We start from the raw sequence: 17,420 nt of genomic DNA, 5'->3' as shown, positions 1-17,420 counted from the left end.
GGTGTAATTTGTATACTATCAAGAACATCTTGCTAATATTTTGTCAGCAGATTTAGCACATTTAGACATATACAGACAGCTCGAGTTGTCTCCCCTGGTGCGACATGGCAAGGGAGAATGGAGAGTTCGGGGATGGACCATCGTGGAAAAAACATGTTGATGATATCAAGAAAATATTTGACTTCAAAGAAGTCCTTGGAACGTAAGTAATACTGTATGCTATCGACTTTCAGGCCCATGATTGGAAACACTGAATGGAACTTTATCACCAGTTAACCAGTTAAACCTCCGACTACAGACAAAAGACATTGTAGCCTACGTTAACGGAAACGCAATTTTGTCACTACAGACAGCTGTTGAATATCGAATAGGCTAGTCCATGAAAGACGTGTAAATAAATATTGTTTATATTTGTTTTGGGGGGTAGGCCTTCACGGGAAATAGTGCAATATAAAGAGTAAATGATAGCTTACATAGAATATCAAAATAAATGTGAAGTTACTTTTCTGTAAAAATCATCTCGAGTCAACATTGGCCATCACTGTTTTTCATATCCGTTAGGCTACATTAAATATAGACATTTGGAAGCAAGAGTTAACAAGAGACTCAATTTATCTTTCTAATTACATTTCTGATGTCCTCACACTCAAATAACATAGCTAGTTCTAAGATGAGCATGTTGTTTATTAGGTCTACTTTTACATCGAATTGTAAACATCTTATAAATGGTCGTATGGTTTGCAGCAGAGGAAGTCTCCCAATAGATCATTTGATATGACTTACTTGACTTCTGTAAATAACTCATTGATGTCACTTTAGATGCTGTTAAAATACTGCACACTCGCACATAGTTTGTGGATTGGTTTCAGTAGCCCCGTTTGTTGTACACTGAGAGACAGCCTTGTTATTTTCATGCTTGGACTACAGTATAGACAAATTCCAGAGGTTATTTCTGTCCACAGTTATTACCGCTTGTCTGTTCTCACAAGGTGAATTATGATGCAGTAGGAGCATGTAAGCACTCACTTGGGAGGGCACATTCCCCAAAATGGAAGCCTTTACATGCTTGCCAATATCTGTCCAGGTCTATTCCTGCACAAAAAAAAAGTTATGCAATAATTGGGCCTTCTGTTCAGTGAAACCATAAAAACACATCTCAAGTCAATGGATTGATGTGTGTATTTTTCTCTGTAATGAAGCAGGTTTTCATTTCAGTTCTCCTCACATATGCAGCTCACATAGCCTAGCCTACAACAGCACCTCCCCCCTCTGAATGAGCAGAATGTGATTTGATATTTTTTTTGTTGGAGGAGTCAAAAATTGAATCTCCCCAGGGAAATATGTTTTTGACTCAGGAGATCGGTGTCAACCTGAAAATTCACCAAGATCTTCAAATAAACAAGCATTCCCATCCCCATTTACAACTGTAAACACAGATAATAACAGAGGATGTTGGTAGCTGTTGCTAAATATTTCCTTAGCATGACACAACAATGTTATATCTCCAGGTATTGATTGTGGGGTGCGACTCCTTTAATTTTTTCAAACGTGCACAGACCTACACGCGTGGGTGCACACACATACACATACCCAGATCTGCATTATTCTTGTTTTGTTGCAGAGGCACAACTTGGGCTCTCCAGCATCCTTAGTTCTTGTGCTGAGTGAACAGAACCTTTACAAAATGCTATGAATGAATAGGCTTTGTTCTACATATAATCAGAGTCATGTGTTCATACGTTAAAGACAACTAATTACCTCACAATCCAACGCATCTATACACTTTTGTATTACCTGCTTTACATTTACATTTAGTCATTTAGCAGACGCTCTTATCCAGAGCGACTTACAGTAAGTACAGGGACATTCCCCCGAGGCAAGTAGGGTGTAGTGCCTTGCCCAGGGACACAACATCATTTTTGCACAGCCGGGAATCAAACCAGCAACCTTCTGATTACTAGCCCGATTCTTTAACCGCTCAGCCACCTGACTCACTTGACTTTACAAGGACATGCTGTCATATTGTCATCAAGAAAGCACATTCCCTCTCCCCAGAGTCCTGTATCAACATCACAGACTCAAGCTGAGGCTCCTGCAGTCTGAATCAGGGAGTGCCTTGTTGTGTATGCAGTGCCGCTAAGCCAGTCTCACAGCAGGTCACCTAGGGCAAGCCAGCCATAGGGCTGGGTTCTCCTGCTCAACCCCATGGCTTTAACTGGAGATTAAGAATAGACTGACCTAGGAAGGAGTGGAGGACAGGAACGTTCACAGATTATCCTCCTCCCCCCTTTTTCTACAGGCTTCCCCACATCTGAAGCCCAACTATCATCCCCTTTAGTGTCCGCCTCTGTGCGTCCACAATCCTCAGTCATTCAGTTTAGTTTTCCATTTAGTATATTATGTTATTAGTATAAGTTATAACCCAATATCCAACTGTCTTCCCACTACAGAAAATTAGATTCCATACAAGAATATGCTGTCACTGCTGATAATATAATTTATCTGTCACGTTGATTCGGCCCTTGATGTTGACTTCCCAGATTTTCCCGCCAACCATACTTAGCTGCTTTCTTAATCCTTAGACATAAAAACACACACTGTAGCAGTTTAGGTGTCTTGCAGGCAATAACATTGATGTATTTCTGATCAATAGGAGTCTTGGATGGAAACACTGGGGCTGTGTCTCTAAATGGTTATTGTGCTTTGGTTTGCCCTCTGTTTCATACTGTTACGGTTGTAGCTAATGAAATCTGCGCTACTGAAGCCACACTGGCTCCATCTCTGCCAGACTTTTTCCTCCTTCTGTCCTCTGCAGGGCTAATTTCAGTTTTAAGCTGCTGATATTCTGAGGGAGCAGGTAAGTGACTACATAGGTGGACGCCCTAGCAGATCCCTGTGGCGAAGCCACCAAAGTGGTCAGCATTAGTGGAAGAGTTGGCCCGCAGTAGGTGTAATGAGGCATAAGTCAAAGATACTTTTAACAACAACTGTAAGCACAAAATGACTTTGAATACCACCAACAGTTTCATTGTCTAGTCATATCAAGGTGGAACAGAAGGGCAAAATTGCCGTCTCTGTACCATCGTGCTTTGTTAAATGTTTTTATTTGAAATTCTACTTTTAAGGAAAGTGCTGTTCCTGGTTTTTCTCCCAGGGACATGGAAGTAAAGTGGATCTTTGTGTTTCTGTAGATGAGTTCCTCACAGTTAGAGTGTGACCTGAACTGCAGCTAGGCAACTGGAATGATGGCAACCCAGAGCTGTTCTGTGGGTGCAGTGACCCGCTGACTGGTACTCCACCCACGCCTCCACTCCTCAAACCATCCACACCTTATCCTCTCATCAAGATGATTCCTAAAACACAGCACTCTGCAAATATGACACTTTATGTAACCATTCACTAGAGGCTAATCTGGTTTATTCATAATGTTGGATTGTGGTCATTTCACAAATATCTACTACTATATAATGTCAACTGATTTTATATTTTAATTGTCGGCAGATATTCATTTGAGTGTGGGAATTTTATAAAGCTATATCTGTTCATGTCTAATTTGCCACTGAGTGGCATTGGCCTCAGCCCTTTAGGCTTAGTAACAGGCTGCTGAAGTGCGCCAGTGTGGAGGACATCTATCTGTGGAGAGCAGGCAGTAATCACCCTTATCTAAACAATCTGGCTCCCATGAGATCTCTGGCTTAGTGGCATCTTTAGATAGATTTTGGCCAAGCCTCTGGTGTATTTACGCATGTGTTTATTTCTTTCTTTATGACTGACAAGCTCTTATCATGCAGTGAGGCTAACCTCCAGGAAAGTACGAATGCTTGTTTCCCCCCTTTCATCAACCATGCAGTGAGCTTAAAGCTTATATTCCAAGAACACTGGCAGATGTCCATGAACTGTTAATACTACAAACGGGGAACATCCTTTTCTGTTGTTGATGTATACAGGATAACATAATGGTAGAGGTGAATCAGAAATGATCTACAAGAGACACTAGGACCCTCTACAACACAAAGATGTAACTATACACGTTATCCATAGTACATATTTTATGGAAAGGTAGTGTTAGTATTTTCTACAAATCTTACTCTATAATGTCCTTGTCAGATTATGGGTGTACTGCTCATCACAACAATTTGTAGATTATAGGTACTGAGACATTAGAATGGCCGGCAAAACAGTAACTGGGGGCGGTGAAGCGAGATCCACAAGCAGGGATTCACCTGGATTATCAAGCCTCGACTCTCTATCCAATAGATGACATAACAGGAGTACTTATGCGTCTTACACAAGATGATTCGATGTGATTACTCAGCAGTGGTAGCAGGACGGAGGTACTGTAAAAACGACAGCATCAGCCCCCACGAAGCAGACCTGCAAAACAAGATATGCTATTTTACATTAGGACACCCTGCACTGTCGTTGTTGACAAAGCTTGATGTAGAGCACAGTAGTTCTGGACAGCATGGTGTCTTATTGTGAGACGCTGTGTAAAACAGTCCCACCAGCTCTCCAGTGTTTGTCTAACTGGATGGAGTGGTGTGTGCCGAATGTCTCACAGCCAAAGCTAAAATGAGGGCACTGGAGAAATTCGGGTCTCTTTACCCCAAGAGCCTTTAAGGTCAACCTCACGCTAAGCAACAACTTGCATGAGAGCGATAGTGTGTTCATTCCTCTGAGGTCTGAAAGGCAGAGAATACAGGGTGACACTGGGTCAAGCACATTTTTTGGGGCCATGCTGCAAATTGGGCTGTGGTAATGGATTGAAATGAGTTTTAATCAAGAGGCAAATTTAAAGAGCCTCTCTCATCTTTTAATGCTGGGCTTCTGTGCCGTGTCACACTCAGGATTATTTTGGGATCAAATTGTGTAGTTACTGTGGAGTCACACAGACTATCAGGCTCTGTTTGAGTTTGTGTGTATTTTACCTCTTGTTACACACCCTCACCCAAATGTTCCATGAACTGTGGATGTATACTCTGCTTTGTCAGGAAACGATATCTATACTTAAACGAGACTGCGGTAGGAACGTTGCTACAGTTTGATGTGACATCTCCTTACGACATGTTTAAGGCTTCCTGTGGTTATAATCATTGTGTTTCTTGTAAGCTGCAGAGAGCAAACGCTGCTTGGTAAAGAAGTGAGCCAGAGACGTTTCACATGCACAGTGTGAGGAAACAGGAACCACCCTTCTTTCTATTTACATACCATACTGTGTAAATTGATGTTAGGGACTGAACACATAAATGCAGCACATAATTGGTCTCTCAGTGGTACTCAGACAAAATAGTAGGTTACAGTCTAGATGTCTTTCTCCTTGAACTTATTCAATATTCACAAAGGGAGACCCTTGTTTTTCCTTTACATGCATGCACATGCATCTCATGGCCAATTTCTAAAGAAGGTGTTCTTATCTATGCCATATAAAACCAACTCTCCTTCGGGGTTAGTGTGTGGTCCTCACCCCTCTAGACCAGTTCCTGTCTGTGTATCTCCCACAGCGTGTTCGTGGGAAAGTTAGCCACCTGTACCCCTGCCTGGGCTAACCTTGTGGAGTGTCGAGAGAAGGATTTGCATGGATTTGATGACCACAGGGGACTTAGATGACAGATCGTGGCTCACTTTAGCTGCCTGGGATGGGCATAGAATAGACCATAATGGATCTTCAATACAGACCAATGTTTCTGATAAAGAGGGGGGGGGGGGGGTCTAAGTGAGGGGCAAAACCAACAGTTTCCAACAAGCACTAATTTCCTCTATGGGAAGATAATAACATGGCAGGAGGAATAGGAGGAGAGAAAAGCAGTGGAGGGCATGTGAAAGAATATAAATGGGTGGGAAAGGGGAGGGTGGAAAGAAAACGAAGCTAATCGTGACGCCAGCTCAGACAGATTCATCAAGGTGGGGTGAACATGGTAGCATAGCAACAGATACAGATTGCTTGGGAATATATTTTCTTAATTTCACATTTGCTTGTCTTAAAAAAGATTTCATGTGTAGTGACGTGATCGAGGGCATCTATCTATCGAGCGTTCAAGTTTTTGATGTTTTAAAGGGGTTAAAAGTGTTTGCAATGCGAGGGCTTACACACAGCCATGCAAATGCACCAGCATGCAATGACATACGACAATGTTGCGCACATCCGTGGGCTTTGTAGGTTCTCAGCAAATATTCACAGTATGCTGTTTGTGTACTCTGGGATGTCCTTCTTTGAGCACTGTCTATGTATTCGCGCAGGGAAGGTTTCCTATGTCAATACTCTCTGTCTGTGCTTACGTAAAGCTGACCATTTTACTCTCTCTCTTTGTCTGCCTCCACCCTATCTCTTCTGCCCCCCCCCATATATCCCTCTCCTTTTTCTCCCTGTCTCTTCCTCTCTGCCCTCTCTTATAGTGGGGCATTCTCTGAAGTTGTGATGGCTCGGGAGAAAGCCTCGGGTAAGATGGTTGCAGTAAAGTGCATTCCGAAAAAGGCTTTGAAAGGGAAGGAGACCAGCATCGAGAACGAAATTGCCGTGCTTAGGAAGTAGGTACCATGGAATACCACTAGACCTCGCTATTGTAACCTTCCCCCGTTCTACACACCTGACTGAAAATCCTCACCTTCCCCTCACATTCCTGCCTCCATCTCCCCTTTGAACTTTGGCCTGTAAGCCATTTAGAGTGAGGCTTGAAATCTATATTGTCAGTGCTAAAGAAACTTCCCAGGCCTTGTAGAACTCATATACGCCAGCGCACTTCATTATGACCGAGTCAGGTCACATCTATGACGCTGTCAGCCCCTGTCTCATGGAATAGGACTGGGGGTGAGGGCCGTATCCTCCAATCTCCCTAGACAAGGGTACGCTGGCGTAGTTGAAGAAGTAGTTGCCTGGTTACAGTTGCCACCCCCACCCACCCACCCTTACCTCACTCCCCCACCCCCTTACCCCCCCCCCCCATGTTAACCTTTTTTTTGATCTAACAGCCCCAGAGCATGACTGCATGTTTCCTGAGTCTAAGTTGGAGGCAGTTGTTGGTGTTATCGATCTCCCCCCCTCCTGTCCCTTCCACCTCCCCCCACCCACCTGTTATTCTCCGTGTTATCAACTTGTCTCCAAGGAGTTTTAGTGTTCAGCCACCCCGCTGTTGCTTGGACACGAGACCCCGCCGCCTTGATTCATTCAGTTCTTCAGGTGCTCATGCTGCTTACGCTAATCATGACAGGGTTGCAGTTGTATGAGTCACTGCTTAGTATGGTATGAGAATTCCCTCTCCTAAGTTACACAAAAGCTTTTTATCCAACCTGCGTGATTGGTGTATGATTGCAAAGAGGAGGGTTCAGCCAGCTCATTTTCACTACGCCTTCACTGAACACTCACGCAAACTCTCGTCTTCTCCAGTTCTGCAAGTGGTTTTTTATTACCTATTGAAAAGTAAAAAGGGTACTTTATACATTGAATGGCTTCATTGTGGTAAAATAATGCTGCCATTTTCTGTTGAGGACTGAAATGTACAGAAGTTAATAGTTATAAAACTGTCCTGTTTCTTTTGCAGGATAAAACATGAAAACATTGTGGCATTGGAGGACATCTATGAGAGCTCCAACCACTTGTACCTTATCATGCAATTGTGAGTATCTTAAACCCTGAAGATAATGTTGTTAATTTATAACTATAACCTTGAACATATTGTGATATAATGGTGTCTCAACCCCCTTGACTTCCATATGGATGCAATTCAATGTGATGTTGCATCATGTTTCACTGTATGCCAGTATTATTATAACATTGGCATCAGTGGGTATTTACCTTTGAAGCCCTCCCTGTAAATGTAAGGAGTGTGGATTCCTTGTTTTCTGTCCTCAGAGTGTCTGGAGGGGAGCTTTTTGACCGTATTGTGGAGAAGGGCTTCTATACTGAAATGGATGCAAGCAGGCTCATCAAACAGGTTTTGGATGCAGTAAACTACCTCCACGCCATGGGTATAGTACATAGAGACCTCAAGGTACTAAAGCTACTTACACACAAATATACAGACACGTTCGTACACAGAGCCCTCACAAGACTCTGTGTACTGGTTTCAGTGTCCATCTTTAATACGGAGAACCATACACACACAATGTTTTATGAAGTCTTCTTTTTCTTTCTTTTAGCCAGAGAATCTTCTCTACTTTAACCCCCACAACGAGTCCAAGATCATGATCAGTGACTTTGGCCTCTCAAAGATGGAGGGAACAGGAGATGTAATGGCCACAGCCTGTGGAACTCCAGGATATGTGGGTGAGCCTTCCCCCTGTGGTCTGTTGATGTGAAACGTACTTTATGTCATGTGCCAAGCAGAAGACTCCAACTTGCTCCGACCGTGAATCTGAGTAACATAAACTCAACCTTTTTAAACTGACTAACCCTTAATCCTTTGCTACTTCCATAGCTCCTGAGGTGCTAGCACAGAAGCCCTACAGCAAAGCAGTGGACTGCTGGTCTATCGGTGTTATTGCTTACATACTGTAAGTGCTACATTTTTGTACTAACAAGCTGTCATTTTGTATAGATTATAAAAAATTAAGGTCACAGGGGGAATAGAAGAGCTCGCAATATTAGTTAAGATGCGTGAATATCCTGGTGATGGGGGTGGGTGGGGTGAGGTGTTATGCTAGCTTTGTAGCTGGGCAACACAAAAAGTCATATGGTACGCACCGCATGAAGTTCTGCCTGATTACATTACCTCAAAAGCTTTTAGTCTAAACTGACCTGACAAAATGTCTTTGCAACGAGCCGGCCAAACTAATTACCTGGAGTGTTACTGGAGATGGTGTTCACTGGAGGGAAATCATTTCCGGTCTTGTTCGTCAGACGTGGTGAGCGTTTAAGGTAGTCAGGTGGAACCATCAGGCGAATGCTCTACAGTAGCAGAAGAGTTTGACATTGATCAGAGGGAGATATCTCGACACCAGGATTAATTTGGAAAATGGTGATTACTTTATGTTGTTATCAAAACAAAATGTCTGGAGTGGATTGAGATTCCACAACACTAAATAACCATTTCGAGAGTTTCCTTTCCTTCATGTTGCTTTGTTGTTGTGTTCTATGTCCTAGGTTATGTGGCTATCCTCCCTTCTATGACGAGAATGACTCCAAGCTCTTTGAACAGATTCTCAAGGCAGACTATGAATTTGATGCTCCATATTGGGATGATATATCAGACTCTGGTGAGTTGTGTGTCTGTGTATGTGGCAGGGGCGTAGCCACGGGTAGGTCTGGGTAGGCACCGACTTACCCAATATGTTCTAAGGCCTACCCAAAAACGAAAATATCGAAATTATGCACTGCATAATTATGCAAAAAACTGAAATGATGCCTATCCATATTTTTCTAGGCCTACCCAAAAAGATTATTCTGGCTACGCCCCTGGTATGTGGGCCTCTGTTCTTGTACAGTGCTATATTGCATGGATGAGACCAATGAAATCGCTGAGGTTAAACTGATGTTTCACAGCTAAAAACTTCATCAGCTGCCTGATGGAGAAGGACCCAGAGAAGAGGTTCACATGTGACCAAGCTCTGGAGCACCCATGGTGAGTGACTAACCACCTTAACCACTGCTGCCGCAGGCCTCTCGACCACCACAATCACAGGGAATCACAGAGAACCACACGACTTAGTGAAAACTGACAAGATCATGATGCAGACACACAGCGTGGATGACGCACGTATTTTGGAAAACATTTCCTCCCACTGTCATCTGTCACCATGGCTCCCCTCCTATACCCCGCTCTGAGGGAGAGAGATAGAGAGAGGGATATAGGGGGAGAGCGAGGGACAAAGAGGTGGAGAGAGAGCGAGAAGGGGGGAGATGGGGGGAGACAAAGGAAGAAAGAGAGAGAAAGGGATGAATCTGCTGAATTAATGGCTGCCAATTAGAGGCTGGTGTCCTGAAGGATGCTTGGAGAATGCTGAGGCACTAATGAACAATTACAGTGGCTTCCCTCTGCTTGGGCCAGAGCTAACGAGAGGGACCGTATGTGGGAGGTTGTCTCTGGTTGAGAATATGAAACAGCTCTGTTAGGCTTTAATGGTGCCATTGGGTCTTTGACAGCTGGTGGGATCCAGCTGACATTGACAGCGTTTGTGTGATGTGTCGCAGCCATGGTAGCAGGTGTGAATTTAGAGATGGAAGGGGGCATATGAGTGCATTCTCACAAATGGGTATAAACACCTTTTGTTGAGCCCCTGTCTGTGTTACTGTATTGGTTATTTAGTGATCACCAATATTTTCTAATGGAAGGCCTTCAATAGCATAGTGCAGGGGTGGGCAACCCTGGTCCTCGAGGGCTGCTGTCCTGTATGTTTTAGATGTTTCCATGCTCCAGCACACCTGTTTCAAATGAATGGTCATTACCCGGCTTCCACAGAGCTTGATAACAACCCATTCATTTGAAACAGGTGTGCTGGAGCAGGGAAACATCTAAAACATACAGGACAGCGGCTCACAAGGACCAGGGTTGCCCACCCCTGGCATAGTGCATTCTGTCGAGGAGTGGCTCTTAGTGTTCTGCGTTGTGAGTTGTTCACTATTGGTGCGATCAAAAGGGAATTGTATTTTTCTCCAGGATCGCAGGGGACACGGCTCTCTGCAAGAACATCCATGAATCTGTCAGTCGCCAGATGCGTAAAAACTTTGCCAAAAGCAAATGGAGGGTGAGTACATGTTCTTTAACTCAGGGCTCATTGTACTCCTGTGTGTATGTAAATATTAACAGCACTTTTCTCTCTCTCTCTCTCTCTCTCTCTCTCTCTCTCTCTCTCTCTCTCTCTCTCTCTCTCTCTCTCTCTCTCTCTCTCTCTCTCTCTGTCTCTCCATCTCCTTCTCCCACCGTCACAGCAAGCGTTCAATGCCACGGCTGTGATCCGCCACATGAGGCGCCTGCAGCTGGGCAGCAGTCTGGGCAGCAGTTTTGGCGGCAGTATTGACACCACCATCCCCACTGCCCGCAGTCAGGCCAGAGGCCCTGCCAAGAGCCAGTCTGTGGACTGCGCCCCAATCTCCTGTAAGGATAGAATGGGATGATTTCTAAGGATCTGGAAGGATGACAGTTAATTTTTTCTTTATTTGTATTCAGTCTTCCCAAAGAGGTTAAAGTGTTAGACAAAGCAGGTTATGTAGGAGAATAGAATTTAATATAATAAAACTATTTGGAATTATATTGTTGCCTTGTTGTACTGCATTAGACCAGACCATTGGTACCAGATAAACAGGATGACATGTTTGATCACTGGGTTCAGTTCGAGATTTTTGTCCCCCCCCCAGGTCAACCTGCTGCCGCTGCATCCTGCAGCCGGAATATTAGCCCCCCCACTTCCATCGGTGAGGAGCCACAGGTGGTGGCAGCAGTGGAGGCTCCCCGGCCACGCCCCTCCACCGTCACCACCATCCACACTGGGACTAAATGACGCCAGGTTCCACGGGAGGTCAGCTGGGAGACCACGGAGCTTTGAGACGGGACACAGCTGTTCCCGGCTCTCAGTATTCCACCATCGGTCCACTTGGTTTTTGCCCATCCCGCCTATTCTCCAGCGGCCATGCTAGCTGCGCTGGGGAGATCTTGAGGAGCGTCACCTCATCTCCTTTTACCACAGCTCATCACTGTACCCCAGTGCTGCACTCTGCACTGCATGTCTGGCGGTAAGGAGAAGAGCCACGTGTCCCTTCTGCTTAGAGACTGAAGGGGCTCAGAGTGTTTCAGAGTGGCTAGTCCTGTGCACCTCGTTATGGGAACTCCTATTTTATTTATTAAGTAAGGCTGTCGTACTTTGACTGTCAGGCACACAGTGCCCCCTATATTGTCAATGCCTTGTGTAAGCAGGGCACCTGAAACAGTGGAAGCAGAGAAGTCGTGTCGCGCAAGTCAAACAAGGAGAGCTTTCAAATTGCATTAGATGGTGATTCCTTTTATCCTCCAGATTTTGTTCTCTTTTTTTCTCTCCAATTGCAGTTGATACAGTAGGTAGGTCACTCACCACAGTATGACACAAGTGTTACTCCTTTGCTTCTTGTTGTCTGGTAAACAGAAATCCAGACTTTCATATTTATATATTCAAGACGATGTGCACACGTTTTAATGAATTGCTTTTGTTTTGTGATTTGAGTTGGCAAGAGCAGGTTAGATGGTAAGTGCATTGTACTCTTTTCCTAATTGAAATGTATTAAATTACTTATTTTCTTATTATGACTCTTTGGAAGAATGTTGCTTTTAATGTGTAAAGGTGTACTAAACCTTTTCTTTGATTAATTGGCAAACAGTGTTCAGTAAAAAAAAATGATGAAAATGGTGATTACTTAATGTTCAGGTAAAAAAAATAATCCAGTTGTTACTTTGTTTTTACAGGTTTTTTTCTTGAGTGTTTGACATTACTGTGAAGCCCTCCTTATCCTCTGGAAGGCAGTTTATAGATTTAGCTTTGTGACTGGTTCTCAGGGAAATAATTTAACAAAAATACACAAAATAATTCCTTTAAAATGATGCTGCTGATGACCATGTATTTGGGGAATGGACCTTCTGAAATCAATGACCACATCACATATTCTAATGTGCCATTAAGACAGGTTGCCTCGTGAGTTTTTTAGTCCATCAAATTGATATGAGGTAGCTATGCGTTACCTTACATTGAGGGGGATGTTTCTCATCAAATATTTACAAAATATCATAATCAGAGGACATTATGAATGTGAGTACAAGAAAAGATAAATAAGGTGTATGATAAAGATTACTGTGGTATATGTTCACATTAACACACTGAAAATGGCATGCTGAGAAAAAAAGAAACATTTACAATACTGTTCCTTTACTGCTTTATCATCCAATATAGTCAAGCCTATTACACACAGTATCGTATAGTTCAGCTTCCATTCAGACAGTGGCTGTTCTGAGCTCAGCTCACATGCTATACACATTGGTTACTGGACGTTTGGTACCTCTCTTCCACTCCCTCTATATCTCCCTCTCTCTCCCTGAGATTGTGGTCAAACAAGAGAGAGAAGTATACTGCCTAAGACGCATAAAAAATTGTCTGTACTTGTTTCTGCTTAATGTGTCACTGTCCCCGGCTCGTGGAACAAGAATGTTCCATATGAATGTGCTCGATGAGAGCAGGCCACTTTGAATTGTAGAACTCAATGCATGTTTTGTGTTGACTACTTCTCAGGCGCTGTGAAAGACTGTGTTTATGAAATTACAGATGAATCAGTAGCCTCTGTGTACTGTAAATACAAATCTCATTCATCGTGTTTGCTTGGACCAGAGTGTTTATTTGTGTATTTTCTTATGTGTTCCTACCAAAAACATAACACAAAGCATAATATGAAGCATAATGAAGCATGAATGAAAAGCACCTTCTTACACACTGTAAACATTGGGCATTGCTATATGAAATCCAGTTACAAACCTGGAAGGTTGCCATAATGTTTGATTACAAGTAATTGCTCATCAAAACAAACTTTACACCTGTGTATAAAAATATCTACAACGGCATGTTCAAATCTACAGTATTTTACAGTTGGCGTAAATACAATACATCAGCAAGCTTCTAAAATGAACACAGAAATAGCTATTTTGGTCTTTTTTTGGCATACCGTTTTGTCAAAAAAGGATCGCTCTGGAAACTAAGAGTTTTATCTGCAGAAGAACTTGCTCTTCCTGCCCCTCTTTCCTTTCTGTTGTACCCCAAGTCTCCAGCAGGGCGGTGCTCTAGGCTCAGATGGACTGGCGGTTGTACTACTTGGAGGGATCCATCCCATCATAGTGGAATTGTCTCCACTGCTCAGTACTCTCCCGGGTCCTTTCATCTTGTTCTGATAGGTATATGTTAAGAAGTAACAGTACAGTATGTGTGTAATTATTATTATGATCTACATCAGTAATCTGTAAACAGGTTGGGTACTATACCATCATGCTCTTCCTCAGCATAGCCTTCAAACTCGTTCCTCTGCTCTTCATGATACTCTCTCTTCCTCTCATCAGCTGCAAGCCTCTGCCTCTGTTCGGCTATGAAGAAAGAGAGTGTTAGGGTTAAGACCTTTTATGGAATCTAATAAATATGTCACCACTTCAAACTAAAACACCCTGGATTGCTTTTATTTAGACACTTTCCATAAATACATTTCGGGCTGTCGGCTGGCATTAGTGTGTGTTCAAAGTAAATGTTTTCAGCTGCAGCTTTCACATCTGTAGAGTCGTGACCTTTGCCATCCTGTGAGTCTCATGGAACAGGTCTCCGCCTGCACAATGAGCTCACTCTGAAATTCCAAGTGTGTCCATGTCAACCAGTATTACTTTGTGGGTTGATAGTTGGGACCTGTGATACACACTAGAATGTGTAGTCATTATCACAGTCACTAGCAACTATTTCAGAATGGGGATGTTATCACTAGGTCTTTTGTACACAAGTTACTTCAGTACAGTGCTGGGATAAAGTGTCATAAACAACCCCCAGTCCTTTGTTTGTGTGTGCTTGTTTCTGTTTCCCTAGGACACATATGGTCCACTTAGTCCAGCTGTACCTGCAGTCTCCAACTAGACAAGACGTCTGAATTACCTCTGAACCCATGAGCCTGTCTGATCTGCAGCTTGTTTGATTAGATAGAGAGGAGCACACTGACGCTGTGCCCTGGTGTTATCCGTTCATCATAGCCTAACATCACATCAAGCAGTAGCCATTATCAGGATAATGACATGAAACACACACAACAGTTCTCATGCTAAGCTTCCAGTTTTCCCTCCAATGGCTCTCACTGCAGTGCAGGGCTGTGGTGCGTATGGGTCAAAATGTGATTTTAGGGGCTCGGAAGAGTAAACATCTCAGTTTCTCTCACTCTCTCCATCTGTCGCTCCAACCCCCACCCACCACTGTGTGTTGACACATTCCACATTCAGCTCCTAACTGCTCTTCTTGGCTCTATCTCACTTGACTGTCTCTTTCTGTTTCTGTACAGCTAAGTCACTCTTCTTTTGGATTCCTTACTCACATATCTGACTTGACTAGAGTTGAGTTAATCAATTGTTACACAGATATTACAACCTTCAACTCATTCCAACTCTCTATTCCCACACTTTGCTATTACCTGTAACTGGGATGTTCAAAACAACAGAACATTCATTCGTAATATCAAATATGTTTCTGATGACATTTTCATCACTTTCCCACACACAGTATGAGGCACAAGAGGTATTTATCACGTAAAGGTAGAAGATGCCTGTCCCTGAATGTAACAGATGAATGATGCATGAGGATGTAGTTGTATGCACCACGCTAACCTGTGGATCCTGCTGCTACTTCCAACAGGCTACCACTGCTCAGCTAAACTCAGGTAGGGTCAGGTCATGTCTGGTCTAAGGTGGTTTAAGGTTAGTTTACTTGGTACAGCTGAGGTGGCCAGGCTACTGTTAAAAGGCCGTCTCCCATAGTCAAAACTATTTCTGTCTCTATCCAGTCATAACAAGGTTCACTTGTTCGTTCAGACATAACATTGCCAGACTCTGATGCCATCTCAATACACAAATCTTCTGCAGTGCAGACAATATTCGTCTGACTTCAAAGAATGGGGCAAATAATCTACTGCTATAAACTATACCCCACTACTGACCAACACATTGACCACGTCAACCACAACCGCAACCACACAGATACCTCAAAGAGCACAGTTCCTCACCATTGATCTCATCCTGGGACTTTACAGCTCTTCTTCTGCGTCGTCGGAAGAAGTTGGCAGCGTCTTCCTCTGGCATGAAGATCCTCCTCAGTGGACCTGAACAGGAGGAAGTGGACATTGGGAGTTGTTATTAAGGAAGGGAGGCTGGAGGTCTGTAGCAGGTGAAATGGAACATATGATCCGAGGATCTTCTTACCTTGTGGATCCAGTGCTTTGGTGGTGTCCTTGTCATCAGGCACTGCTACACTGTCTGCCTCGTGAGACACTGGGCCAGAGGACATTACCAGGTCATAAATCAAGAACCAAACTATCCATTCACGTTCAGTATCAGTACCGCAGAAGCTGAGCCCCCACCCTCTACCCCTCTTATCTTTACAGAGAACACAGAAAACATTATTGGTAATGTCGTTCTAAAAGATCTCTCGTACACCCCCCTGAGGCATCATTGTTCCCAAATCCCACAATCCCCTGCCACCAGACTCACAGGACAGTGCCAGCAGCACGGTGAGCAGGAGCACAGCTGCATGTGTCCAGGACATCTTGAGATCTGTGTCTGAGCTGTTGAGGGATATGGGAGCAGAGAGAAGGAGATGTGAGTGACACGAAGGTGAGAGAGTGCCCTTGAGGGTGGGGGCTGGGATGGATGATCAGACGAAATCTCAGATGGCTGGATTGTTAGGGAGAGAGAGACAGCGAGAGAGAGAGAGAGAGAGAGAGAGAGAGAGAGAGAGAGAGAGAGAGAGAGAGAGAGAGAGGAGGGAGGGTGAGAGGGTTCTTATGGGGATTGATGAAGCACAGCCGCAAACGTCAACAAACATCAACAGTCTCCCCCGCACACGCAGTCCATTCCATGATGCCACATTAAAACATGATTGGTGGATAATTTCAGATGCTTACTAACCCTCCACTGCCACATCTTTAAAAGTAGATAGAGGTGTGAAATATGGACCTCCCTTATGGTCGCACAGCACAGATGCGCCCACTGATCCTTAAGTTGAAGCAGGATACCAAAAATGACAACATATAGATACTTACTGCTTTTACGGTAGCAGAGGCATGTGAGAATATATCTGTTTTGAAAGGGTAGAGTAGCTTTTTCAAGGAAAGTGAGACGACATTAAGGTTTTTCCGCAATGGAGAATTCAAATGATCAGTCATAACTCACTTTGTTTCACGGAGCAAGTCAAGTACTCATTTAAGTAAATATTTGGTTCCTGTTTTGGCAAACTAAGTCTTATTGTTATACTTTTCTTGAAATGTCACAAATGGGGGGGGGGGGGGGGGGGGGGATCTTGTGTTGTGTTCCTCAGCAGATTCATATTTATTTGGGTTACACCTATCAGAATAATATGTGCACACAGTTCACACTCAGGGAAGCATTGACAGATTTTCTACAAAGTTGTCTGTGTTACTTGTCAAATATATTACAGCAGATGGAAGTGAAATGGGCCTCTTCAACAAGGTTACTCTCTCTGCTCTGCAGAAATTCTTTCAGGAAAATATGCAGGTCTCTGTTTGCTTGAGTTTTTTCCCAACTGAATTCTGGCTGTCGCCCAGATTGGAGTGAATGTGTAAATTGTTCAGATAGAAATCCAGAGCGTATTGGATTGTCGCTCAGGGAAGCAAAGAAAGTCGGAGGAATAGTGAAATGAGTGTTGTGTTGTGTATGTATTTCCAAATAAATATGGGAAATACTTGTCTCTTGTTTCCAATAAATACACAGCTGGCTATCCCA

General features: G+C 43.5%; 2 protein-coding genes across 2 annotated transcripts; one reads left to right on the top strand and one right to left on the bottom strand.

Moving 5' to 3' along the window:
- The first annotated feature begins 101 nt into the window (after positions 1 to 101).
- Positions 102 to 13,724, top strand: LOC136941519 (calcium/calmodulin-dependent protein kinase type 1D-like). Its single transcript, XM_067234037.1, has 11 exons — positions 102 to 202; positions 6,394 to 6,525; positions 7,536 to 7,610; positions 7,847 to 7,985; positions 8,134 to 8,260; positions 8,412 to 8,487; positions 9,077 to 9,189; positions 9,476 to 9,554; positions 10,590 to 10,677; positions 10,862 to 11,027; positions 11,288 to 13,724. Exons 1-11 carry the CDS (start codon positions 105 to 107, stop codon positions 11,428 to 11,430), a joined length of 1,236 nt encoding a protein of 411 aa, XP_067090138.1. The 5' UTR covers positions 102 to 104; the 3' UTR covers positions 11,431 to 13,724.
- Positions 13,725 to 13,730: 6 nt separating this feature from the next.
- ucmab (upper zone of growth plate and cartilage matrix associated b) lies at positions 13,731 to 16,224 on the bottom strand. Its single transcript, XM_067234188.1, is given in 5 exon segments — positions 13,731 to 13,828; positions 13,923 to 14,021; positions 15,686 to 15,781; positions 15,882 to 15,950; positions 16,170 to 16,224. Coding segments are annotated over 5 exon segments (417 nt in total).
- Positions 16,225 to 17,420: the final 1,196 nt, after the last annotated feature.

The sequence above is a fragment of the Osmerus mordax genome, chromosome 4 (assembly GCF_038355195.1).
Source record: "Osmerus mordax isolate fOsmMor3 chromosome 4, fOsmMor3.pri, whole genome shotgun sequence".
In the NCBI taxonomy this organism is placed as follows: Eukaryota; Metazoa; Chordata; class Actinopteri; order Osmeriformes; family Osmeridae; genus Osmerus; species Osmerus mordax.
This window is presented reverse-complemented; position numbering and strand designations above follow the sequence as displayed.